General features: G+C 42.1%; 1 protein-coding gene across 1 annotated transcript in view; it reads right to left on the minus strand.

Annotated features, from left to right (window-relative positions):
• LRPPRC (leucine rich pentatricopeptide repeat containing) overlaps window positions 1-26,802 on the minus strand; it is a 103,409-nt gene extending 76,607 nt beyond the window's left edge. The window contains exons 1-11 of the mRNA XM_081944706.1: window positions 26,597-26,802; window positions 15,957-16,153; window positions 14,363-14,485; window positions 13,294-13,415; window positions 13,152-13,210; window positions 12,561-12,647; window positions 10,886-11,012; window positions 9,146-9,290; window positions 8,714-8,868; window positions 7,868-7,973; window positions 7,669-7,776 (exon numbers count right to left, since the gene is read on the minus strand). Coding sequence (XP_081800832.1) covers window positions 7,669-7,776; window positions 7,868-7,973; window positions 8,714-8,868; window positions 9,146-9,290; window positions 10,886-11,012; window positions 12,561-12,647; window positions 13,152-13,210; window positions 13,294-13,415; window positions 14,363-14,485; window positions 15,957-16,153; window positions 26,597-26,736 — 1,369 coding nt within the window. The 5' untranslated portion in view covers window positions 26,737-26,802. The remainder of the gene's footprint in view (window positions 1-7,668; window positions 7,777-7,867; window positions 7,974-8,713; window positions 8,869-9,145; window positions 9,291-10,885; window positions 11,013-12,560; window positions 12,648-13,151; window positions 13,211-13,293; window positions 13,416-14,362; window positions 14,486-15,956; window positions 16,154-26,596) is intronic.
• Between the last annotated feature and the right edge of the window lie 340 nt (window positions 26,803-27,142).

Here is a 27,142-nt window from a genome sequence, read left to right on the forward strand (position 1 = left end):
TTTCACCTCAAAGGCTGCGCGTCAAACTGAGACTGTAACTTTAAAGCCAGCCCTTGTAAAAGCCGGGAAACGCTCCGCTGCTCCTTTAACAGTTGAGCGGTGAACTTTGAAGCCTTTAAATCAACCACGGAGCGACCCGGGGGACTAAAGAGATTAAAGAACAGCTTAAACGGTGCTTAAAGAGCCAGAGAAAGCTGCTTGTAAGCCTGTTACCAGGCAGAAGACAAGGGGGATAGTGGCAGTTTAAAAAGAGCGTGAAGCGCCATTTTTGAACAGCTGTCAGTGACTTCAAAATGGCTACGGTCAGTTCGAAACCGCTCAATTTGACAGCAGAAGCTGCAGCTGAACCTCAGGCTTCACTGACAGGAGAGACAGCTTCTAAACCAAATTCTCCTCCTCAGCCAGTCACTGTTGGAGACAAGGGTTCCAGCACTGGCAACAAAAAGAAGTCTGTTAAGGCAGACAATGTTAAAAAATCAAAAATGCCAACCAGCAATGAGAAACAAAAAGAAAAGAAAGCCCATAAAAAGAATTCTTCTCCCAAGGCTTTTGACAAGCCAATCCAGAATCAGGGTCAATTATCTCTCCTGCTCTCCCCTGGGGACAGACTGTATAGGGACAACCCTGTTAACCCTATATTCCCCATAGACGTTTCTAACATTTGGGGATCAGCTCAAACACCACTAACTCCCATGGCTGGCAGTGGGGTTGAATTACCACCAATGGTACAGAGGATGGATTCTTTACCCTCCACCTCCAATCCTTTAAACCAGCCACAAGGAGGCTATGCTCCCATGCTCTTGCCAAACTTTCAAGAGATTATTGCCTCTGCTATTTCTCAAGGCATCTCGGCCAGCTTCCAGCAGCAACAGAACTTTGCGCTCAGGCAAATGCCTACCTCCTCCACTATTCCACCTGTTCCAGCCCAGGCTCCTCTCTCTACTGAGGCTGTGGCGCCTGATTTGGAGGACATGAACCAATCCTCAGAGTCTGAGGATGGTGAACTACGGGAGGCAGAGTTATCTGAAGATGAGGGCAGGGAATCTGATCAGAAATCCTTCTCTGGCCTTTTCCCTCCTGCCTTGTTCCCTTCTCTACTCTACAAGACCAAGGCGGCCTCCAAGATAGGTCCTCAACCCACAGTGACCGCGCCTCGACTTACGACCGTGTCTGCAGAGTCCTTGTATGCAGAACAAGCGCCCCCGACTGACACCATTCCAATGCCTAAAGTTTTCGTGGACACAATCCAGAAACAGTGGGCTACCCCTACCTCAGGGCCTAACCCATCGGCCACTGATAGGAAATTCTTTAATGTTGCCAACGAGCTAGCCCAGTTCCTTGCGGTTCCTCCTATTGACGCTCCGGTGATCGCCCTATACACACCGGCACACATGCCAGGGGCTCCGGAAGACGTCCTCAAACCAGAGGAGAAGAAAGCAGACCTGACCCTACAAAGGGGTCATCAGGCGGCTGCCTGGGCGGTAAAAGCTGCCACTACAGCTTCCTTCTTTATCCGCCCTTGTCTACTGTGGCTCCAAGAACTGCAGCAGCACATCCCTGTCTCTGATGTCAGGGCCCACCAGGACGTTGCCAAGCTGGTGGCTGCAATTCAATTTGCGTCTGATGCTACCCTAACCTCCGCCAGGTTCGCAGCCACGGCCATGGCCTCATCTGTGGCTTCCAGGAGATTGCTATGGCTTCGTCAGTGGCAGGCCGATGCTCGCCACAAGTGGAAGCTGGCTTCTGCCCCCTTCAAGGGGGGGTCTCTCTTCGGGGATGCCTTGGAGCCCTTCCTGATCGAAAATAAAGAAAAAAGGAAGGTCCTTCCCTCTGCCCCAAAGAAGGGCTTCAACCGCCAGTCACCTTATTACAGGCGCTCCTCCTTTCGGAGCCAGGAACCCGGTTCGTCATTTCGGAACCAGGAATATGGTTCCTTCTTTCGGGGGGCAGACTATGGGACCCAAGGGTATAGGGGAGGCTATGCCCCCAGGCAGAGGTCTCAACCTGACCGTTTCCAACGGGGAAAATCTGCCAGGCGGCCCTTTCGAGGAGGGTGGGGTTGCTACTATCGTAGAACCTAGACCCCCCGCATCCAGTTGCCCCATCGGAGGTAGGTTAGCCAGGTTTGCCCACGTTTGGGAGGCTACTACCTCTGACGAATGGGTCAGAACCACAGTTAGGCAAGGGCTTGCCCTTGAGTTTATCTCCAACCCCCCCAGTTCCTACAGGGCCTGCCCAGTTTCCTCCAACCCAGCTCGCAGGCGTCTCATGTTGGAGGCCATCCAACATCTACTTGACATTTCGGCCATACAACCGGTTCCAACCGATGAACGCGGGCTGGGGTTTTATTCCATCCTCTTTGTCATTCCAAAGGCCTCGGGGGGCTGGAGAGCTACTTTGGATCTTAAAAGATTAAACCGGTTTATTTGTAACAAGCGTTTTAAAATGCATTCCTTACATACTATTCTGAACTCCATCAGACAGGGAGACTGGTTGTGTTCCATTGACTTAACGGAGGCCTATCTCCATGTCCCTATTTTACCACAGCATAGGCAGTTCCTTCGTTTTGAGTATTCAGGTCATCATTTTCAATACACTGCCCTCCCCTTTGGTCTATCCTCAGCTCCTCGGGTCTTTACAAAGATCCTGGCTGCCTTGATTGCGGCTCTCAGGGAAGTTCCTATTCGCCTCCAGGCCTACCTGGATGATATACTTATCCAGTCTTCATCCCCACGTCAGGCACGAAGGGACCTTGCATCCACTATGCAGGCATTTCAGGAACACGGTTTTTCCATCAATGTACCCAAGAGTAATCTACATCCGTCCACCAGGTTGGTGCACTTGGGAGCGTTGATTGATACAGAGGTATGCCAAGTGTACTTGTCTCGTGAGAGGCAGGACAATATTAGAGCCTTAGCAGGCCAGGCGGCCATAGCACACAGGTGCTCCTTGGCTTCTCTATCTAAATTGCTGGGTACCATGGTGTCAGCCATTGGAATTGTCCCGTGGGCTCGGTTACACTCACGACGCCTACAATGGTTCCTCTTGCCGTTTCAGAGGAAACTCGTGAGCTGCTCCCTGGCCAAGGTCCTGGTCCCGGCGGAGGTCAAGCGTTCGCTCAGTTGGTGGACGTCTCCAGCACTTTCAAAAGGTCTTCTTTTCAAGGATCAGGACTTCCTAACTGTTACCACGGATGCCAGCCTCTTCGGCTGGGGTGCGACCTTCCAAACGCAGGTAGCGCAGGGCCAGTGGGACCAGGAAGCCAGAACACACAATATCAACTGGCTAGAGTTGAGGGCGGTCCATCTGGCACTCCGTCAGTTCCTCCCAGGGGTGACGGGAAAACATGTGTTGGTGCTCACGGACAACGTATCAGCAAAGGCTCACATAAACCGTCAGGGGGGCACCAAATCTCGAGCCCTCATGGACGAAGCCATGAGACTGGGCCTTTGGGCGGAAAAACACTTGTTGTCCCTCACCGCGGAACACATCTCTGGGGTGGACAATGTACAGGCAGACTGGCTCAGTCGCGAGACTCTGGACAATGCCGAGTGGCAACTCCACCCCTCAATTTTCCAGGACATTGTGGACAGGTTTGGCGTGCCTGTGATAGACCTCTTTGCCACCCCACAGAACAGCCACCTTCCCAGGTTTTTCTCCCGGTACCCGGCGTATCGGTCAAAGGGGGTGGATGCCCTGAGGTGCTCATGGCCTACGGGCCTCCTATATGCCTTCCCGCCTCTACCCCTTTTGCCCAGGGTCATTCAGAAGGTCCTGAGGGAGAAGGCCGAGGTGGTGTTGGTAGCTCCATACTGGCCTCGCAGGACTTGGTTCGCCGATCTGCGAACTCTTTCAGTGGACAGGCCCTGGAGAATACCTCGGGACAGGATATCGCTCCGTCAGGGGTCACTGGAACATCCAGACCCGCAGTGGTTCCAGTTGACCGCCTGGCGTTTGAGCGGGGCATCCTGAGGAGTGACAGTTTCTCTCCCAAGGTTATTGCAACTATTCAGGCCGCCAGGCGCCCGTCCACAGATAGAATATACAATGCTACCTGGAGAATTTTCTGTTCTTGGTGTGCGGGTAAGGCCTTGGACCCAATCAAGGTCACGATACCACAGCTATTAGAGTTCCTACAGGAAGGGTTGGATAAGGGGCTGGCACCAAACACCATCCGAAGACAAGTGGCAGCCATTTCATCAGTTTTCGCTTGCAAGGGTCCCCTTCCCTGGCTCAGCTGCCCGTGGTACGTAGTTTTCTCAGGGGGGCATACAATCTTAAGCCCCCTGCAGTCCATAGATACCCTTCCTGGGATTTGACCAAGGTCCTTGAAGCCTTGACCAAGGCTCCCTTTGAACCCCTGCAGGAGGTGTCACTCAGGTTTCTATCTCTAAAGGTATCCTTTCTGGTGGCCATAACTTCAGCTCGTCGCATTTCGGAGTTGCAGGCTCTTTCGTCCAGGAAAGAACTGTGCGTTTTCCATACAGACCGGGTGGTCTTGCGCCTGGACCCCTCCTTCGTCCCAAAGGTGTGCTCCTGCTTCCATAGGACTCAGGAGGTTGTTCTCCCCGACTTCTGTCCCCATCCGACCCACCCTCTGGAGCACAAGTGGCACACTTTGGACGTCAGGAGGGCCCTCGAGATCTACTTACAACGTACAGCTGCAACTCGGAAATCCGATGCTCTGTTTGTCTCATTTCAGCCCACTTCGCTGGGCAACAAGGTCTCGGCCCCTACCATAGGCAGGTGGTTAAAGCCCTGCATCTCAACGGCCTACCAGTCTCAATCTCTTCCAGCACCTGCCAGGGTCACAGCGCATTCTACCAGAAGCGCTTCAACATCAGCTGCATGGGCGGCTCAGGCGTCCCTGCAGGAAATCTGCAGAGCAGCCACTTGGGCTACACCCAATGCATTTATTAAACATTACAAAATGGATTCGTTTGCATCAGCGGAGGCGGCATTTGGTCGCAGGGTGCTGCAATCGGTGGTCGGGGCTGATGCTTCCTTATCACAGTCCTAGACCCACCCTGGGACACCTAGGCTTTGGTACGTCCCAGTCTGGATGCTGCCTCCACCACTAGGGAGAAAGGGCGTTGGTACTTACCTGAGACGCCTCTTCTCCTAGGGTGGAGGCAGCATCCAGCCCCTCCCTGGTAGGAATGTGTGGTTCCTTACTTTTTAATACGTGTCATGGTTTCTTTCTGGTTATTCCATGTTGTTCTGGTTGTTACATGTTGAATTAAAAAAAAAAAAGAATGTCGTGTTGGTTCTGTCAAGGAATGGGTGTGCCCTATGGAGTCGGCAAGTCATGGTGGAAAGGGTACAGGTATGTGCTATTTAAAGGCGATAACGCACTGGGTCTATTACATTTCTTCGTCAAAAGCTGGGTCTACCTAGCAACAAGGGGCGGAGTTTGAAATTTGTTACAAGACCCAGTCCTCAATATGATTGGATGAAGGTTAACCCAGTCTGGATGCTGCCTCCACCCTAGGAGAAGAGGCGTCTCAGGTAAGTACCAACGCCCTTTCTGTTTTTAATTCCGCCTCTTACGTATAACTCTCTGCAAATAACAAAATAGTCTGCAGGGACAGAGATTTCATTTGAAGCCAACCTGATTAAAAAAGCTGATTATAAGGTATAATGGGAAAGCATCAAAGTGTCTGCAGTTGCTTCATTTTAGGATGGCAAAAACAGGGATCAATGTTCTCTAGGGATCCTTAACCTCGCAAAGTTTCAGACCGATGGCTTTAAGGATTGAACATATTTTAATAACTCTTTCAAGGCACAGATGAGAAAACATTAGTTCTTTAAATTATTCAACAAATAGCCTTCAAATCAGATAGCTAAATAGTGTCCTATTCCAATTAAAAAATAATTTTCAAAAGCGTTTTTTAAAATTAAAAGTAGCTTTCCCACCTGTTGACAGAAGGATAGCTTCTTCAATGAATAACAAATTACTTCTGACAATTTGTGCATCTTAACACTACACATCCAAGAAGAGAACCCAACAGTTCAATTCTGAACTATGTGTGTATACAAACACATACATACACACACTACTATTGAAACAATGGGATCTAATATGTCATCATAGAGCAATTCTTATTTTATGGCAAGAGTTCATATAATTTCTCAGTTCAAGTTTATACCACTAGAAAAAAGATGCCACACTGTGTTTCAAGAAAGACTGACACAGTGAATTGAATTGTGAACGCAACATTTAGAATTTCATTGATAAAAGAGCCAAGGAGTCATTATCTGATGAAGCACCTCATGATTTTTAACAATATACATAAAGTTTTTCTACATTATAGTCTATACAACATTTATAATGAAGAAAAACGTGGTTTTTTTGCAACTAAAAGTCATGTCATTTTTATTCACAATACTAAGTGGCTGCTTCTGATGCTGAAAGATTTCCACAATGAAGATTCCTTCATTGAATATATAACTACTTATAGCTAGCCATTCATTAATTTTGGGGTAGAGGTAAGTCAAACTGGAAAGAAATAGGATTAAATAAAACATAGTTAAACTTGAACTTATAGTTTGGGGATAGTTGGAGGAGATGCAATACACTGCCAACAATTTTGAATGCAAAGGTTTTATTAGGATATTCTCCTCAGTACTCTTAAGCATTTTCAGGAATGTAAAGAGTTAACAAGAGAATGTTGTTTTATAAAGACTTTTCTAAAAAAGATTGGCACACTTTTATTGCCAGAAACAATTAGGGAATACTTGTTTCAGCATTTAGTCTAAGTTGGAATATGACTGTATATTTTAAAATAAAATTGCAATATGAACTGTCTGCTAAAAGCTCTTTTTTGTTGTTTCTACATTTTGTTTGTCATCCATGTCACACTAACAACTCTGCATCTCATTCTAAAACACATTATACTGTGAAATAAGATGAAAAAGACAGTTTTTAATTTTCCCAAGGGGAAAGTACTTCTCTTAAAAGCATCTTTTTATCAGTCCATTCTTTCTGAATTACCAATAATGCAAACCAAAGAATTAGATATTGTCCTTTAAAATTTAATATTTGTTCAATTTTTACTCATATCTTATAGACACCCCCATCTGTAACAGGGGAAAGTGTGTGCTAAATGCTTAAGCCTACTTAAGAATCCAAAAACTGAGCATTTTAGTCCTTCAATCAATATGCTGTCAAGATTATGAGAGTTCATTCAACAATGAAGGTTTTATGCTTTTATTATCGTAACTAAGTTCACATTCAACTTATTACTGCAAAGAAACATGAAGACCTCATCTAAAAGATTCATTTCTTTTATATTTAGAGGAAGAATTTGCACAAAGTAACCTGATTTTAAAAGCTTCCCTAGATTTCAGTATTGTCTTTCAAGTTCAGAATATTAAGACAGCCAAGAATATTGTGACAAATTGAACCTTGGCTACAACCAAGCTAAAATAATAATTGCTCTTTTTAAAGTTCCAAATGTGACATTATTAACAGTGACAAAATAAAGTAAGAATGAAATAATAACCTTTCAAGGCAATTGTTGCGCTATACAGTACACTACGACATCAAAAGACAATGTTTTGATAAGAGTTGTGCATGTTACTGAGTTGTTCTCATGTGCAAACATGTTTCTTGCTATAGGATGTGTTAGTATTAATAATAATCAAAATATGATTAGAAGTGCTAACCTTCAGTGTTTTTCATTGCCTGGTGCTGAGCCAGCAATGGCCAAAAATAGTGAGGTTTAAGACATAAGCCTTCTTCTTTTATCATCTTCATTATATCAATAGCTAAATCTTAAAAGAGCCAGAAAGAAAAAAGTTAATGAGAATGATAACAACACATGTACAAAAATGTTCAGTGATGCTAAACATCAAAAAGAAATACCAGCTTTCTTTGCTTCCAATGCAAAGGATAAACTCGATAATAGAGGTGAAGGGTGTAAGTTGCTTGCTTTGAGCTCATTGCAGAAATATTTCAACTTGGCCAAGGGCTGCAAGATATAAGATTTAAGAATTTAAGCTCACCGCTATTCAATAAATCATTCAAAATCGCAATGACAATAAAGCATAAAATCTTGAAAAACAGATTTTTTTAAAACTTTGATTGGAAAACCCATGTTATACTTATCATCCGAGCAGTGAAATACCAGGGAAGAATTCCTTGGGTTTCAGTCCAGAATACAGACTAAAATAAAGACTAAGAGAAAAGAGAATGTGATCCTCTTTCTAAGTTGGAATATGGAAAGAACTTATTTTGTTGGAAGTCTATGGAATTAGTTGGGAAGAGAAAGATAAGAAGTGCATAAGGAAACCCTAACAGATCAGAATATAATGTTTAAGAAATTAAATAAGCTAGATCTAAAAAACTGTCAGCAGAAATAGCTAGACATATGCAAAGCTTTCTGCCAATTTCACACTACATAAATTCCTGAGACCCACTTACAAATATGAATTTATGAAAAAGGATTGGATATTGGTCCACTTTCCATAGAACAACCCATTCCACTCGAGTAGAAGGGCTCCAAAGATTTTTATAGCGGTCTAGTGGCTGGCAGGGGAAGGAGGGATTGAGAAAGTTAATTCTTACTTATTCCCGACCCTAAACAACATAGAATCCAATTTATTTATTTGAACACATCTTTTAAAACCAACCCACAAAAATCAGCTTGAGAAATTTTGCAACCAGGAATGCACTTTTAAACCTGTTTGGTCACTGTGAGCCTTCACATACCGTTTCCATGTTTATACAATGTTGTAAGAAAAAGTTGCACTGGGTACTGTGTTTTTCACAGGTGAGCCCTAATGCCACAAAAACTGAATGCAGAACTTCAAAAGCTGTATCTTCTAAGTTATGTGTTATTAATCTCAGGCAAAGATTCTTTACATCTACATTTGGAATAAAAACAAGAGGGAAAGATGTAAGCTGTAAGGTTTTGACAAGAATTTATAAACATGCATTTTCTGATAATCTCGGTAAAAAGGTATTTTGATGTGTATTTAAGCATGTATTCAAGAAATATGCTCTACCACAATTCTGGTTCAATGGCTGCTACATAAATAGGATACATTAATAAATCTCATTTATCTTACTTTCCCCACAACTTGTCATTAACAAAATAAAATTAACCGTCTACATCCCAAAATACTTGCAGAAAAACATTACCTGGTATGCTTTCTTTACTAAACTTTATCTTCTCCAAAATATTTTGTATATACTGAGAATATCCGGCCTTAGCAAGAGTAAAAATGATATCCATAAAATCTCTTTCAGAAAGATAAATGTCAGCCTTTTCAATATTTTTCAGTTCCTTTATCAGCAAATGGAAAAATGGCATGTTAGTGTTTATTATAAACATCACAATTGCTGTTCTTTTATTTAGTTAGTTTTATGGGTAAGAAAAAAATGAATCTAGCTATCAATTATAGACTTTTGAGAAATGCTCTAATTAAAATCATGGAAGTAGGCTTAATTATGATGCAAAATACCATTTTATTGGCTTATGATCTGGCTATTAAAGGATGCAATTTCATGAACATTTAACTCAATTCAGCCATCTTCAATAGCTGCTAACTTCCCGGGTACTACTTTGAACAATACAAATATCTTATCTGTCCATCAAATAAAAGAACACTGTTTTCTATTATTTATTAAAAAAACCTCAAAATTTATAACATGCTTAGCAAGCAGCAAATACCGATTCAATACTGATTCAATACTGATATACGGCATTGCCTAATTATGTAAGCAAGTCTTAAGACAATATTTCTTGAGGGTTTACCATAAAATTGTTACTGCAGAATTCAAACACATGGCACAGTTTTACACATTTTTTTTGTTACTGACAAAATTATTGTGGCTTAAGCTGTAATTAACAGCTATAAGATTAATGAAGGGTTTTCAGTTTGATGATGGATTCTATCTTACTGTAGACACTTGCCAATACGCATGTACTGGAAAACAATGAAACTTCATAATAACTGCAAAGGAGTAAAATAGAGCAAGTCTTCATACATGCTGAGCCAGCACAGCGAACTTTTTGTAAATCGTCTTTCTTTTCTTTCTGTGTCGATATACCATTTCTTTCTGTCAGCCCAGTGGTGGGATATGATCGGTACACCCCAGTACGGGCGTACCTGCTGGGAGCACCAGGTACTGTTCTGGTATGGTGTTCCGGAGGGTCCACCCGCCCACCCTCACCTGTATTTGAGCTGTTCGGGGCTTCTGTGCACAGAGCGTATGGCGCCTGCGTGACACTCCGCCAAGTAGCTGGAGCGTTGTGGGTGGTAGGTATGCATGTGCGCGCACTGCGTGCATTCATGTGGACGCCCAGCCCCGTTGCAATGTGATCCAGAACCCACCACTGTGTCAGCCCCATGACTCCCTACTACTTTTGTACATATGTGAAAGGAAATAGTTTAGGCATGCATAATCAATGATTCCTTTTAAAAAGGGATGCTTTTATAGACAATTTTAATTAGGAACATTTTGTTCTTTTCCAAGGTCTAGCCAAATAGACCTACCTATATTTGCAGCATTGCTTTATATTTATTTGTTTATATATGCAAAGAATATCAGTTGCATAAACTTCTTGGATGAAAAATATATGCAGAATTAGTTTTAGGTGGCTCTGTTAATCCTAAATTGACATGATATGGAGTTGGGCTTTATATAGGATTGTTGTATTTGTTTTTATGTGTGTATTCATACAGTATTCTCTGTATAATATTTGGGTTTTTTTGGAATACCATCGCAAATTCAGGATTATCTTCCTTTTTGGATTAATATGATGCATATATAGTGAGGTATGGAAGAACTGTATTTAAAAAGGTCAGAAGCAAATTATTTTTTAAAAGTGCCGTAAGCCAAGATATAAGTTGTAGCTTTACAAACAAAAGGCATTACCTCTTCAATTTGGTTTATGTTGCCTTTCTCAGCATATGCATTCAAGAGTGCCAAATAAGTCTCCGAGCCAGGTTCAATTTTAGTGTCTCTCATGACAGAAAGGATGTTGACTGCATTGTCCATATCTCTGAAATATTATGGAGAAAAATACCATACATAATTACATGTAATTCACAACTGACATTTGTCCTTAGCCCATGAATGAAACCAGAAGTCCAGAATCTAACATTTATTTACATTTAATTAAATGGCTGTGTAAAAGGAAATGAATGCAAAATTAAATAGCCGTGGCATGTATTAGAAGAAAAAGATCAACTTTTAAAATTCTACTTTTTTGCATAGTGCTTAGGAACTATGTTAAAAGAGGAGAGCAATCTACTAAAAAAAGGTTGACAGTCACAGCAAAAAAAGTATTAGTGTACTATATATGAGATGTGGCTATTTTCAGCAATTTGAGATTTGGACTGATCCAGTAATAAATATTCAAGATCTCTCTGAAAAAATACTACTGTATCAGAAAAAAACCCTTTCCAATAGCCCACTCCATTGGCAGCACGAGGAGAAAAAAGCTCTTAATATATAAGATGTCAATTATCTCCTCACACTGCTTGTCTGTGGTTTGGCATTTGTAAATCTTATCTAGTCATATTAAAGCTTATCTAGCCATATTAAAGCTTATCTAGCCATATTATTTGTTTAATGACATGCATATGACATTGAACCTTTATATATACTGAAGTGGTAGATTATTGTTTCGAAATCAGCATTATGGCAGAAAAGGGATCAAAACTCTTTCTCAAATTTGCCTGCATCAGCTATTTTCAATTCCAACCCAATTTAAAAAGATGCATTTTGGTAAGGCCACACTTGGAATACTGCATTCAGTTCTGGTCGCCACGATGTAAAAAAGATGTGGAGACTCTAGAAAGAGTGCAGAGAAGAGCAACAAAGATGATTAGGGGACTGGAGACTAAAACATATGAAGAACGGTTGCAGGAACTGGGTATGTTTAGCTTAAGAGAAAGAAGGACTAGGGGAGACATGATAGCATTATTCCAATATCTCAGAGGTTGCCACAAAGAAGAGGGAGTCAAACTATTCTCCAAAGCACCTGAGGGTAGAACAAGAAGCAATGGGTGGAAACTAATCAAGGAGAGAAGCAACTTAGAACTGAGGAGAAATTTCCTGACAGTGAGAACAATTAATCAGTGGAACAGCTTGCCTCCAGAAGTTGTGAATGCCCCAACACTGGAAGTCTTTAAGAAGATGTTGGATAGCTATTTGTCTGAAACGGTATAGGGTTTCCTGCCTAGGCAGGGGGTTGGACTAGAAGACCTCCAAGGTCCCTTCCAACTCTACTATTGTATTATTGTATTGTATTGTATTTAATGTAATTTCACATGTGTGTAGGCTCTTAGGATGCTTCTTGGAACATAGATCAAGCAAGCTCACAAATCCTAGCAGACACTCCTACGGAAAGATATTGCTTCATATTAATGTGCAGAGCTGCTTTAATTCAGGAAATCTTCATTCATATCAGAATGAGCTCTGAATAAGGCAAGGAAGTTCATTATGAAATATTCTTTTGGAACCATTCAAACTATTTAAAAATATAATTGCCTAATTAAGATTAATCTTAGACAATGATTTAAGGAGAATAAGAAACATAAATTACCCAGCTTTTGCATGACCAGTGACAAGGGCGCTGAAAATCAACTCTGTTATTGGGAGATCTTTGCTTTTCATAATATTAAGAATTTTGCTGCAAATGAAAATAAAATCAGATAAATGTTCTCTTGAAAAACAGGAAAAATGTATGTAGAGAGATAGATAATAAATAGACAGACACAGGAATGACATCAACATTTGCTTTAGTTAAAAGAACTATGCAACAATATTCTAAAATTTGATTAGCAAAAAGGAATACGTCTATCTAATTCTGCCTAAGAATCACCATTTTAACTTCAAAGAGATATTTTAATTGAAATAGGCAAAATTAGGCATTCTTTTAGAGACACTGTTCAATTGCTGGCTTCCTACACATATATTAGAATATGGCCTAGGCAGGAAAATAGCAATAGCACTTAGACTTATATGCCGATTCACAGAGCTTCACAGCCCTCTCTAAGCGGTTTAAGTGAAAGTTCTTTGAAATTTCCCCAAGATTTGGAGACAACAAATGAAATACAATGGAAGATACTTCAACATAAATACATGTAAGATTGTCCCACAAGGTTTATCTCAAACTATTTGTTTATATTGTTACCTGGAACCATCAATATCTCCCTTGTTGCAATAGGCAGCAATTAGTCGCTGATATGTGACCTGTAAAACATAATTAAATATGAGAATTGCTATTTATCAAATGGTACAGTAAATTTATGAAAATACCTTTATGAAATACCTACTCGATTGGGCTGGACATTTGCCTCCTCCATTTTTGTTAGGAATACATCCGGAGAAAAATCATGTTCATTCTGGAGATAAACTTTTAGCAAAGCGTTATAATGGCTTACGTCGAATATAACACCTAAGTAAAAAATCGTAAAAAATAAAATAAAATTCAGTACAATAAAAAGTTCATAGAATTGTTTTGACACAACGGTTAACATACAGAAAATGGACTAAAAATCAAGACACATCAGATTTAGACAGTCCTTATTGCTCACCTAAGCTTCAGCTTAAAATTGGACATTTTTGGTACTATTTTCCTATGCAATGACAACCCCTAAAGGAAGAGTAGATGGAAGATGCCTTGATTAAAGGTTGCCACTATTAAAACTATTTATAGCTCTTGATACTATTTATCATGAATGATGGGAACTAACTATGGTTGGTAGCAGATCCCAGCTAAAATTTCTCCATTAAGTTGGGGAAGGGTTACACACTTTAGCACATAGGGTACTGTACAATAGTTCCTGACATTTGATTTCTTTCAATTCTCACTTTTAAAGTTTGGAGTTATTTATGGTTAGCACCGAAGTAACATAGGGAATTTAAGTCATGTAGGCAGTGGAGAAGGGGAAGAAAAAAGGTGAATAAGTACATATTTTCCTTTTATAGCACTAAGTTGCAGTTTGGAGCTAAGTCTAAAGTATCCAAACTAATGCTGTACACCATAAGCCGTTATCCAAAACCTTTAAGAAATACTACCAGGTAGTTCAGTTAAGAAACCCAGGTAGAAAACTGCAAAGAATTCCATCTAATAACCTGACAAGCAAAACACAAGATCAATAAACTTAGTCTCCAAAGCAGTAAATGTAAAGCTAACGTAAGTGAAGATAAAATAAAAATAGTTTGCTTTTACTATCAATCCCCTAGATGTCAGCATAGCTCTCCAAATATGGAAAGTGACCTGAAAAATGTCATAGCAACTGGTATGAAGGAATGGTAATAGATAGAATATTTTCAAACCATTTATTTTTTTAAAAAAATACATGCTAATCTATATGTTTTTTTTTTACTTAAATAACATACCAGCACTTTTCAGCTTTACCCACATGACATGAGCAAGTTCTGTTCTTTCATGCAGAGGCAGCTCAGGCAACAGTGAGCCACAGCTTCTTAACAGCAGCAAGGCCTGGTTACCATTTGGAAATCCTAAATTAGAACAAAATAATTTGGAAATGCAACTTTCAAATTTTGCAGAAATAAGAAGTTTTAACAGTTTAAACATTCTAGTCTTCTTTGTATCAACCAATAATGAAAAAGAAATCAAACTTTACAGAACGAGTAAAATATACAGCCTTAAAGACAGGAAGCATTAGTATACCCGTGCATGTATCTTATTTGACTAGAGATACACTGAATTTAAGATACACATGAACAGGTAATCCTTGGCATACAACTGGAGTCTGCCCATTATGACCATATGTTGGTCACATGACCAACCTGATTTTATGATGATTTCTGCAGCAATTATTAAGCAAACCAATGGAGGCCCAATCGTCGAAATTTCAAATCAAGGACCTAAGCCTTCTTTTATGGGTCAATTATAACTTTGAACAGTCACTAAGCAAATCAGGGAATAAAAATTACAACTATTTGAGAAAAAAGAAATGCATTACAAAGTAAAAACATACAAGACCAGAGGAAAGACCATTTTTCCAAATCTTAAGGGGAAATGAAATTTACAAACTACTCAATGTGTGAAAATTTTAAATAAGATTTTAAACACCTAAATGTATAGTATGAACACTATACAATGGACTCTGAATTTCAAAGTAATTTATAGTTATAAAAAAACACTGTATGGACTTGCAGGTTGAAGAGGAAACTGAATTCTCTACTGAAGATATCTAGATAACTAAAACAATAATAGTGTTCCCTGGTTTGATATTTTAGCCTCTTAGCAGAGGAGATGTGCAGAAGGGGCTTCTAACTTCTATAAAATCACACTTGTAACATTTTTATACATCACATCTACTGTTCACATATCAATTCAATTCAATTTATTTGATTTGTTAGCCGCTCCCTCTCCACAAGGGACTCGGGGCGGCGTACAATAAAAAGCACATATATATATACATATACACAAACACAAACACATACACAAAGGAGGTAACAATCATTAAATACATAAAATAATAATAATAAAATTAGCAATTAAAATACCCCAGTTAAAATTACGGATTTAAAAAGACTGTCAGGAGGAATAAGATGGAACTATGGTTGAGCCAGGCCGGATAATTGAAAAAGGTGGGTCTTGAGTTTTGAACGGAAGGAGCGGAGATCGGAGGTAATCCTAATGTCGAGGGGGAGGTCATTCCAAAGGGCTGGGCCCATCACAGAGAAGGCCCTACTCCTGGGTGTCGCCCTCTGACACTGTTTAGTGGACGGCACCCGGAGAAGTCCCTCTCTGTGCGAGCGGATTGGTCGTAGGGATGTATGGGGCAGGATGCGATCCCGCAGGTATAGAATGAAAATTCTGATTGTAGGCCCTCTAAAACAAGGCTCCAGAGAAATGAAAATGTTGCATTTGTTAAAAAAAAACCAATATCAATAATTAATATATTAACATAACTTTTACATTGGTGATGTTCAATAAGAATTAAGAAGAGAACTCTTTTACCTGTTTTGCAGGCATCATGAAATATGTTTTCTAACAGGGATTTAGTAATGCACCCATTTCTTCTGATCGAAGTGTCCATTTTGTTAAATGCCCAATCAAAAAATTGTATCTGCTTTTGTTGAACAGGTAACTGCTCTTGAACATCTCTGTTTTCTTGGACTGCAATTGTAAAGAGCCTTGTGGGGTATATTAGGGATCTGCAAATCAAAACAAAGTCTATGATGTATTACAGTATTTTCCTGTTAAGCAAAAATTATTACAAGCTACTAATTTTGTATCTAAAATATTAACAGAGCAAAAGAACCCAAAGTTAACACCAGCCTAGTTATCAAATCAATGGACATTTTCAGCATAACAATATTTCCAGATAATAATAATAATAATAATAATAATAATAATAATAATAATAATAATAATAATAATAATAATAATAATAATAATAATTTTAATTTGTTAGCCGCTCCCTCTCCACAAAGGACTCGGGGCGGCGTACAGTAAAACAGATAAAAACATAAAAACACATAAACATCTAAATACACACATATACAGAGGCATACATGCACGGAGGAGGTAACAATTACATCACAATCAGAATATTAAAAACCAGCTATTAAAATACCCCGTAATAATAACACAATTAATTAAAATTTAAAAGGACTGTCAGGAGGATAAGAAAGACTACGGTTGAGCCAGGCCAGATAGTTCAAAAAGGTGGGTCTTAAGCTTTACACGGAAGGAGCGGAGATCGGAGGTAATCCTGATGTCACGGGGGAGGTCATTCCACAGGGCTGGGCCCATCACAGAGAAGGCTCTGCTCCTAGGTGTCGCCCCCCGGCACTGTTTAGTGGACGGCACCTGGAGAAGTCCCTCTCTGTGTGAGCGGATTGGTCGTAGGGATGTATGGGGCAGGATGCGATCCCGCATGTATCTAGGTCCTGTGCCATGAAGCGCTTTAAAGATCGTAATCAGAACCTTGAAACGCACTCGATAGACTACAGGAAGCCAGTGCAGCTCGCGCAGGAGAGGTGTTGCAGGGGAGTATCTGGTCCTCCCCATAATCACCCGCGCGGCCGCGTTCTGGACCAGCTGCAGTCTCCGAGTGCATCTCAAGGGAAGCCCCATGTAGAGAGCATTGCAGTAGTCCAGGCGAGACGTCACCAGCGCATGGGTGACTGTGCGTAAGGCATCCCGGTCCAATAAGGGGCGCAATTGGCGCATCAGGCGAACCTGATGGAACGCCCCCCTTGCCACGGCTGTCACATGGTCATCCATGGACAGCCGGGCATCCAGGAGGACGCCCAAATTGCGCACCCATTCCACGGGGGCCAGTTGCTCGCCCCCGATGGCCAGAGATGGAAGCAACTGGTTGAACCGGGGGGCCGGAAGCCACAGCCACTCCGTCTTGGAAGGGTTGAGTTTTAGTCGGTTGCCATCCATCCAGACCCGCACGGCCTCCAAACACCAGGACATCATTTCGACGGCCTCGTTGGGGTGGTTCGGGGTGGAAATGTACAGCTGAGTATCATCAGCATACAGATGATATCCCACCCCAAAGCCACGGATGATCTCACCCAGCGGTTTCATGTATGTGTTGAACAGGAGTGGCGAGAGCACCGACCCCTGTGGCACCCCACACGTGAGGGGGCTCAGGGTCGATCTCTGCTCCCCTGCCAACACACGTTGCGTCCGGCCGGAGAGGTAGGAGCCAAACCACCGTAAAACGGTGCCCCTGACTCCCAACCCCTCTAGCCGGTGCAACAGGATACCATGGTCGATGGTATCGAACGCCGCCGAGAGATCTAATAGGACCAGGATAGAGGAACAACCCCTATCTCTGGCCCTCCAGAGATCATCAACCAACGCGACCAAGGCCGTCTCCGTGCTGTGCCCGGGTCAGAAGCCGGACTGGCGCGGGTCTAGATAATCATTCTCCTCCAGGTGACGTGGAAACTGTTGCGCCACCACACTCTCTACAACCTTCGCTAAAAAGGGAAGGTTGGAGACTGGACGATAATTAACTAGCTCCGTTGGGTCCAGAGAAGGCTTCTTGAGCAGGGGTCTCACAACCGCCTCTTTCAAGGCGGCCGGCAGAGACCCCTCGCCCAGCGAAGCGTTCACTAGGCCCAGGAGCCAGTCGCGTGTAACCTCCCAGGATGCCAGTACAAGCCAGGAGGGACACGGGTCCAATAAACATGTGGTAGGTCGCAGGCGTCCACGCAACCTGTCCAAATCCTCGATGGCAACCGAGTCAAACTCCTCCCAGAATGGTCCCTCAAGAGATTATGCGGAGATTAAGGCAGTTTCACAAATTAATGTAATCAAGAGTGTGATGCCAATATACAGACTTTAAAACCAACAAATCTTTGCAATAAATTCCATTTTTTCTTAACCAAGTGGTAGCCTCACTAGATTCATGGAACATAGTTTCCTTAGGAAGGCTCAGACTGGTAGAGAATGGGGTTCTGTACGTGTCTTGATTCATATCCACACACTACTCCAATGATTAGAACCAACCACTCAAGATGGAGAACCACTGCCACACAATACCCTTCATTCCCAAGTTTTAGTTATTCTAGAAGGATATCATGATCAAGAATGTATCAAATATAGATGAGATTCCACAAGACTAGTGAACCTCCCATTAGCCCAAACACAAAAGAGTGATCACTACTGGTTTTTTTTTTCCTATATCCATGACTGAATTTGAACTGAAATCCAGATAAGCTCTCTTAAGTTTTAACCCAACTACTTTCTCAACAATCTTCCTAAAAAAGGAAAGTAAGAGATAGTCAAAGAGTTATCCATAACAACTTGACAAATGGCTTCTTTGGGGGGAGGTAATACTATACCAGTGCCTCTTTTAAGTCAAATAATATTATCTTGCAAGAGTGCATTTGTTACCCTTTGTACCCAACCTGTCAGCTTGCAAGAGGGATTCAATCCATAGGTGATGAAGGTAATATTACAGAAACCTGTTCTTTATCCTGGAACCCAGATCCAACAATGAGACTGTGGTAGATGTAGAAAATTAAATGTAATACCTCAATGAACAACACTGAAAACAAATATTTAGATCCAGGTAAATATTCAAAATAGGGGACAATTAGTAAACATTGTAATAGGGGGTGCCTTTGAATCACTGTTGACTCCTGGCAACTGTCTAGATTAGTCCCTGTTTTCTTGGCAAAGATTTTCAGAAGTAGTTTGCCATTGTTTGTTTCCTAGGGCTGAAGGTGTGTGAATACAATCTCCTCGGTTGTAGCTTAATGCCTTAACCACTGGACCAATCGGCCATATAAAGCTGTAATAAATTTCTGAAACCACCTACATGAAAATAAAGTAAATCAATGGTTTATCCTTTTTCAAAAACAATTGCCTAATATCATAAGAACAGCTATGAGATGATAAAATGTGTGCAAAACAGTTTAAAATAAGTTTAATTTAGGATGTTAAATATCACAAATTAGCGAGTAAGATCTCTTCTCAATTCAAGGATATTAAGGCTGGGTTCACATAGCACATTAACCAGTAACATGTTGGTTTACTTTTGGCTTTGTGTACTGTGTCCAGCCTGTTTATGAGTCTGGTTAAAAATTATGCATAAATATAATGTGGCTTTTTCTGTGAGCAAGACATATACATATGCAGGCTAAATAAAAATAGGAGAATTTTGAATTAGAAGCAGAAATCATTCATAATGAATGTCAATAATTATTCATATCAAACAATGGTAACACTTGTGCAAAACAAAAAAATGTATCTGTACAGAAATAACTTAAGAATACCTTTCAACTTGCAAAAAATGTTATGATCATATTAAAAATGAAATGATTGACTATAATTCTCTTTTGCAACACTATAGCTTTATAATCATGCTTTGGGAAAAAGGAAGCGCCCTATATAGATAGTTCATTTGTTTAAAAAAGGTCCAAAATTATGATGGCCATAGAAAAAGTGACACCCATAATCACTTGATTGCAATTTCGACGTTTTGCAACTGGTTTACATTTACAACTGGTTGCAATGTCCTGCAAGTACATGATTACAATTTAACCATCGACCATTTTTGCTGATTTTTGGCAAAAAAATATTTTTGGGGAGAAGCTGGATTTGCTTAATAATTGTGTGATATATTTAATGACAGCAGTAAAAATGTCATAAAATCAGCTCCAACTCAACTTAGATCTGCAATGACTTACAATGGAAATTCCAGTTCCAACTGTAGTTGTAGGTAGAGGATTACCTGTAATTGAATGCTTTGGGAAATATAATAAAAATGCATGTCTCAACTCTTGTGGTTGAACCATTTGGGGGGGGGGGCTTTAGGGGAAGTAGAGACATTCCAGCTTAGAGTCGGTTTAGGGGTTGAAACATCTGAGGTCAAACTGTTAAGTCTATATCTGCTGTTTCCCCAGGCAAGGCAGGTAGTCATGTAATATCTACATGAGTCTATCCACAGGTGGATATGAGCACCTGACAATACTGTATGTTCAATTAATTTGAAATTTATACAATAAAATCATTAAATGTATGAGTTGGGGTTGGGGAACCAATAATGATATATCTTGGGATCAAGAGAAAGTCAGGAGGCCTGAAGGGAGCATTACTTGCTTTCTGGAAAGTAGTTTGCAATTTTTCTGCTGCTGGAATGGAGAGAAGGTAAGGAAAGGATTTGTAAAATTCAGATCAAGCAGCTCAATCACTGAAACAAACCCTGACAGACTTCCAAAAGTCGGAATTACCTTTTCATCCACAGTGATACACATGAAATGCCCAATTCCTTCTCTGACCCTCAGCAGAAGACATTTTTCCTCCTGTTTTAGCTACTTCTCTGACAGAGACATAGCTCTTCTACATACGATTTAAAAGACATAACTAAATATATAACCAAAAGTCAAAGAACAGCCAACAACCCAGAGCATACTGAACTAACAACCAATGCCAAATAAACAGGATCAGAAAACCAATCAGAAAAGAAACACCACCACAATCAATGGTGTTACCAAGGAACTTACCAAGAAAACAGACCATACCCCAACCAAAAGGCAAACTATTAATAGAAAAAAGCAGCAAACTTTATTCTGTAAATTGTTCTTACCTCACCTATGAAACATCTGCAAAAAAAATCACTTCAGAGAATATCAAGAGCCTAACAATTTAATTCTGAGCAACATAGTGTATATTCTCTAGTATTGGAGGCAGAAATCACGATCTACCAAATATTTTGAACTGTGAAGTCCCAGTTAGCATATTTATAGTTAGGGATCAAAGCTACAGTTCAAAGCTTAGAAGGATGAAAGTACCGTATTTTTCGCCTTATAAGACGCACTTTTTTACTCCAAAAAAGAGGGTAAAAATCTGAGTGCGTCTTGTAAGCCGAATGTAGCCACTGGGTCATCTGAAAATGGGCCAGGCAAAGAGGGGGCTGCAGAGATCGTGATGGCTGGAAAGGAGAGAGGTTTCGCTTTCAGAGCTCCTGCTCGGCTGGGCTCCTGAGAGGGCTTAGGCGGTGGTGGCGGTGGCAGCGGCTCCTCACATTGCTGGGGCACTGCTTTAAGCTGCCCTCCTCCTGCAAACGAAAGGTGCCTCAAGGCTTTGGCTCCTGAGATCGGTGCGCTGCCATCCAAAATGCTGGTACCACGATCGCTGCAGCGCCCGCTTTACCTGCCGCTTCTCGGGTGGTTCCAGGCGGCAGAGATCGTAGTAATAGCATTTTGGATGGCAGCGCACCGATCTCAGGAGCCAAAGCCTTTGAATCAAGTTTGATTGTGTCCCATCTAGCGTTCTCCACCCCCAACCCCAAATCTCTCCGGATCTGCTTATTGCTATTGCTGCTATTGCGCCCAGCTACTGTATCTCTTTGCTGCATGACAGATCTGGGCGGATTGGGGGTGGGTGGGTGGAGAACGCTAGATTGGGAAGTTAAAAGTTTTAGATGAGCCACCGGCTGGAGGGCTGGGGCCATGCAAGAAGCCCGCTCAGGCAGGGAAGGAGGGAGTGAGGATACACAAGTAAGAGGGAAAGAGGAAAGAAAGCAGGAGGGCAGAAGGGAGGTGGAAGGAAGGAAAGAAAAGCAGACACACTGGAAGGAAAGAGGAAAGAAGGCAAGCAGGCAGGAAGGAGGCAGAAGGAAGGAGGGAAGGATGGAACTGGAAGGGAGGCAGGGAAGGAGGGAGGGAGAAAGGAAGGATAGGAGGATAGGGAAAGAGGAAAGAAGGCAGGCAGGCAGAAGGGAGGGAGGTGCAAGGAAGGAAGGAAGCATAGATAAGCAGGAGGGAAAGAAGGCAGGCAGGCAGGAGGAAAGAGGAAGGAGGGAACTGGGAGGCAGGAAGGAAGGGAAGGAGGAAGGGAGGGTGGGAGGAAGGATAGACAAGTAAGAGGGAAAGAGGAAAGAAAGCATCTGAATGTACTAAACACGAGTCTTCAGGGAAAAGATGGATACATTGTGAAAACTCAGCTGTCAGTTGATCTTAATGTTATGAAATGAAAAGTATGCCATTTGCAATTAACTTGGCATAAAATAATTCATTTGCATTTAATTGTTATTGTTCAAAGAATGTTCGGAAAAATGTTCGGCCCTCCAGCATGTTCACTTCATCCAATCTGGCCCTCTTTGAAAAAAGTTTGGACACCCCTGTGTTACATGGTTGACATAAAATTGTTCTTAAACTGCTGTTAACTTTATACAGTTGATATAAAATATTTTACTATAGTATTTGGTTCAGAATCTTTTTTTTCTAGATTTTCCTCCTTTAAAATTGGGTGCGTCTTATATTCCGGAGCGTCTTATAGGGCGAAAAAGATCAACTTAAAAAATTAACAGATACTTTATTAGTAATTTATTTATCGCACACGCATGCGTGCCCCCCAGGCATGTGCATGTGACCCCCATCTGCTCATATGACCTTCCCCCCCCCGCACAGGCGCATGGGGCCCCTGTGCAGGGGGGTGTTCACCATCCCCAGACTCCGGGAGGGGCCTGGGGAAAAAATTGGGCTGGTTTTTTTTTGCCCTCCCCAGTTCCGGGTTCTTTCCTGAAGCCTGGGGAAGGCGAAAAATGACCCAATAGGCAAATGCCTGTTGGGCCGTTTTGCCCTTCCCAGACTCCGGAGAGGGTGAAAACAGCCTCCCCCAGCCCTCCGGAAGGCCCAAAATCAGCTGGCCGGCACACACATGCACGCCAGAACATGTGCCATAGGTTCGCCATCATGGTCCTTGAGAATGTTTTGTTATTGTTAGTTGTGAAGTTGTGTCTGATCTATCGCGACCCCATGGCCTTCCTGTCCTCTACCATCCTCTGGAGTCCATTTAAGCTCACACCTACTGCTTCAGTGACTCCATCCAGCTACCTCTGTTGTCCCCTTCTTCTTTTGCCCTCACTTTCCCATTATATTTACACATATCATCATAAGATGATTATATACATATTAATAACCATTCCAAGGGGGCAGCAGAGGTACAGGAAATAAATGTAGTTAATCAAGAAACTCGTAAGGACACAAAGATAAAGGTGCATGCCAAAGAAACTCCCAGCATGAAGACTGTTTATATGTTCTTATATGAAAATGCCCCCCCCCCCCCGATGAAACAGCAGAGTACCTGACTTCAGAAGTAAAAACAGAAATCAGACACTGAAGAAGTCTAATGGAGTGGTATATAACCAATGACATTATTTTCTGTAGATGATCTCTACAGAAATAATAAGAAAGGTGTACTGGATAGAATTTGCTCTATATGTCAAAAAGGATATGGTGGCATAAAACACAATGTACACCTAGAACTGCAAAGAATTTCCTTTCTGCATAGTAAACACAACCAGCTAAAAGGAACATAGTGTATTAACAAAAGGTTAGGAAGAATAGCCATATTTATGCAACTGGAACTACATGAATGTTGAAATCAGGTAAAAATCTATTCCGAGCTGGATTAGTGATTTTCCAAATGCTGGAGTACACCTTCATAGGCATCAGTCAATAATTACATAATTCAGTTTTCTACCACTGAATTAGACCCAGGACTGCATGGTTAAATACCCCCACAAAAATCTTGATGATGGAAAAATACTATCAGTGTAACACTCAAAGCTTTAGTGAGTAAACGATGCCTTAAAACTTCTTTTGAAATATTTTAATATTTTTAAATATATTGTGTACAGTCACAATTACAATCAGTAAACTTACAACCACAATTAAGCCCAAAATTTATGTTGTTAAGTGAGACACTTGTTAAGTGAGTTTTGCCCCAATTTACAACATTTCTTGCCACAGTTAAGCAAATCACTGCAATTGATAAGTTAGTAAGATGGTTGTTAAGTGAATCTGGCTTCCCCATTGACTTTGCTTGTCAGGAGGTTGCAAAAGATGATCACATGACCCTAGGACACAGCAATAGTCATAAGTATGAACCAGTTGCCAAGCATCTGAATTTTGATCATGTGACCACGGGAACGTTGCAAAGGTCGTAACTGTGAAAAATGGTCATGTCACTTTTTCGGTGCTGTTGTAACTTTGAACGATCAGTAAATCCACTGTTGTAAGTCAAGGACTACCTGTATTGTTCTGGTATCTGTAACTCAGAAAGGTAATTGTAAAGTTAGCTCCAGGAAATGGCAAGCAGAAGAATGTGATGAACAGAGCAGCCCTGTAATGGCTCCAATATTTAAAAAAATAACTTTAGGGAGAAAAAGCAAAGGACAAAGTGTCATTTATAAATTTAAGCAAAATATGGAAAGCACATCCAAAGCCAGATTCCCTCAATCACACGTAACTAAAATGCAACTAGCTGCATCAATCTAACTAAATAACGTAGTTGATTTATAGTTTGGAGCAGTATATCTCCCCCTTAAGAACTGTAGCAGTGTTGAGTTTAATCCAAATTGTTGCTGAGGTGGAAAAACACTAGTTTAGAGTGTTGCATAAAGAGGTAGTTGGATTAATTCAGTAAACCATGGTTCACTTAAACATGGAGTAGGTCAGGGATGGCAAACCTTTTTTGGCTCGCATGCCATAAGTGGGGGGAGCGCAGGGGGGTTGTGTGCAGGCGTGCCGCACCCATAATGCAATGCGCAACCCCCCACAGTGCGTATGCGCGCACTACAGGCGCGACCCCATTTTTGCATGCTTTTTTCGCCCTCCCCAGGCTCCAGAGGCTTTATAGGAGTATGGGGAGGGTGAAAACAGCCTCCCCTGCCCCCCCCCCCGGAGGCCTCAGGGACCTTCAGGAGGCTTCCCTGAAGCCTCCTGAAGCAGTCAAAATGACCTTCCGAGCAAACAGGAAGTCCGTTCCCAAACTTCCGGTTTGCCCGTAGGGCCATTTTTTTGCACTCCGGACGCTTCAGGGAAGCTCATGAAGCCTCCAGAAGGGGCGGAGGAGGCTCTTTTCTCCCTCCCCAGGGTCCTATACAGCCTCTGGACCCTGGGGAGGGCGAAAAATGGCTTTTAAAAAGGGTGAACTCAGCTGCCCAGCATGCATCTGCGCATTGGCCAGCTGACCGGGCAGCGCCTCGCGTGTCCTGACAAATGGCTCTGCGTGCCACCTGTGGCACGTGTGCCATGGGTTCGCCATCACTGGAGTAGGTTATGCAAATGCATCTTCCTTTCCACAGTGTTAGAATCCAAGGATGCTGGCTATGCTTGAACGGTGGAATGTTCAAGTTAGATAAAAGATTCTTTTTTCAGAACACATCATTAACTGTAGAAAATCACTGACTGAATCTGTAGCAATGACTACCAGGTTAGGCAGAGGTTGCTTGAAGGGAAAAGAACAACAGCCAAGTTCAGGTAGTCCTCAACTTATAATAGTTCATTCAGCAACTGTTTAAAGTTACAACAGCACTGAAAAATGTGACCTATGGCCCGTTTTTCACAGGTACCTTTGCAGCACACACCCATGATCATGTGATCAAAATTCAGATGCTTGGCAAATGGTTCCTATTTACGATCTTTTCTGGTCCCCAGGATCAAGCGAGAGCCCCTTTTGTGACCTTCTGACAAGCAAAGTCAATGGGGAATCCAGATTCATTTAACAATCGGGTTACCAATTTATCAACTGCAGTGACTCACTTAACTGTGGTAAAAAAAAAAAGCCGCAAAATGGGGCAAAACTCACTTAACACATGTCTCATTTAACAACACTTTTTGGGATCCGTTGCGGTCGTAACTCGAGGACTACCTGTACTTTTTCTTTTCTTTCTTTCTTTCTTCATCCCCCCGAGGCAGTTCACCTCTGAAAACCGGCTCTTTGCCGCATGTTTTATAACCTGCAGCTTCCCACTGGCAGCTAGTGCGGAACTGGTAATAAAAAACAGCACGCCGGACTTCAGTCCGGTCCTTCAGGTAAACAATTCTGACCCGGGATTCAGATTGGCATGGCCTGATCCAACCTACCACCCCGCTATCGACTGGGTTGGATTACAAAACGCATAATCTACGCCACGGCTGAGGAAGGCTTCAAAAGCGTGTAGCCTCGTGGTGCGGATGTTAGAATAGTCTGGGTTGCAAATATTTGGACGGCCGTTAGAAAGCAGCAAAGGGATATACAAGCCCCCCTCCCGCAACCCCAAGCATCTTCGCGACCTCCCCACAGCTTGCCTTCACTCCCCGGACCCGAGAAGCTGCGTGCTTCCCTCGGGGGATACTCACGCTCTGCTGGGATTGGTGTTAAAGAGTCGGAGGGCAGCCGAGGGCAACGGCGACGGGACGGGTCCCGGAAGGACGTATCCTCCTCGCCAGAGCAAGAGACGCGAACGAAGCCAGACTGCTGACCGGAGCAATCCCGCCATGGCTACTCACGCACGCTGGTGCAGCAAAAGAACCCAGCGGCCCAAGGGGAGCACGTGACGGCAGGAGGCTGCATTCACTAGGACCCGCGGGGGGGTATTTTGGGATACGCTTGGCCAAGATCCGGTATGCTCAAACCGAGGAATACACTACCGCAAACCCAGATGCTTGGAGAAATTGTGTGATTTATCCCGAAGACTTGGATTATTTTAAACAACGTATTCACCTTTCCTTTTCAACCCCGTTACAGTAGATCCCTTTTTAAAAAATGGAACAGTCCAAAACGGATAGACGCAGCTCAAGGGCAAGGACGGAGAGTGACTTGGGCCACTCCGAATGGAACGCGAAGTATCAGCCTGCAAATTATTTATTATTGTTCCTGACAGAGTTACGTTTTCAAAAGGCACC

This window comes from Natrix helvetica (genome assembly GCF_964273705.1).
Source record: "Natrix helvetica genome assembly, chromosome: 2".
Taxonomy (NCBI): Eukaryota; Metazoa; Chordata; class Lepidosauria; order Squamata; family Natricidae; genus Natrix; species Natrix helvetica.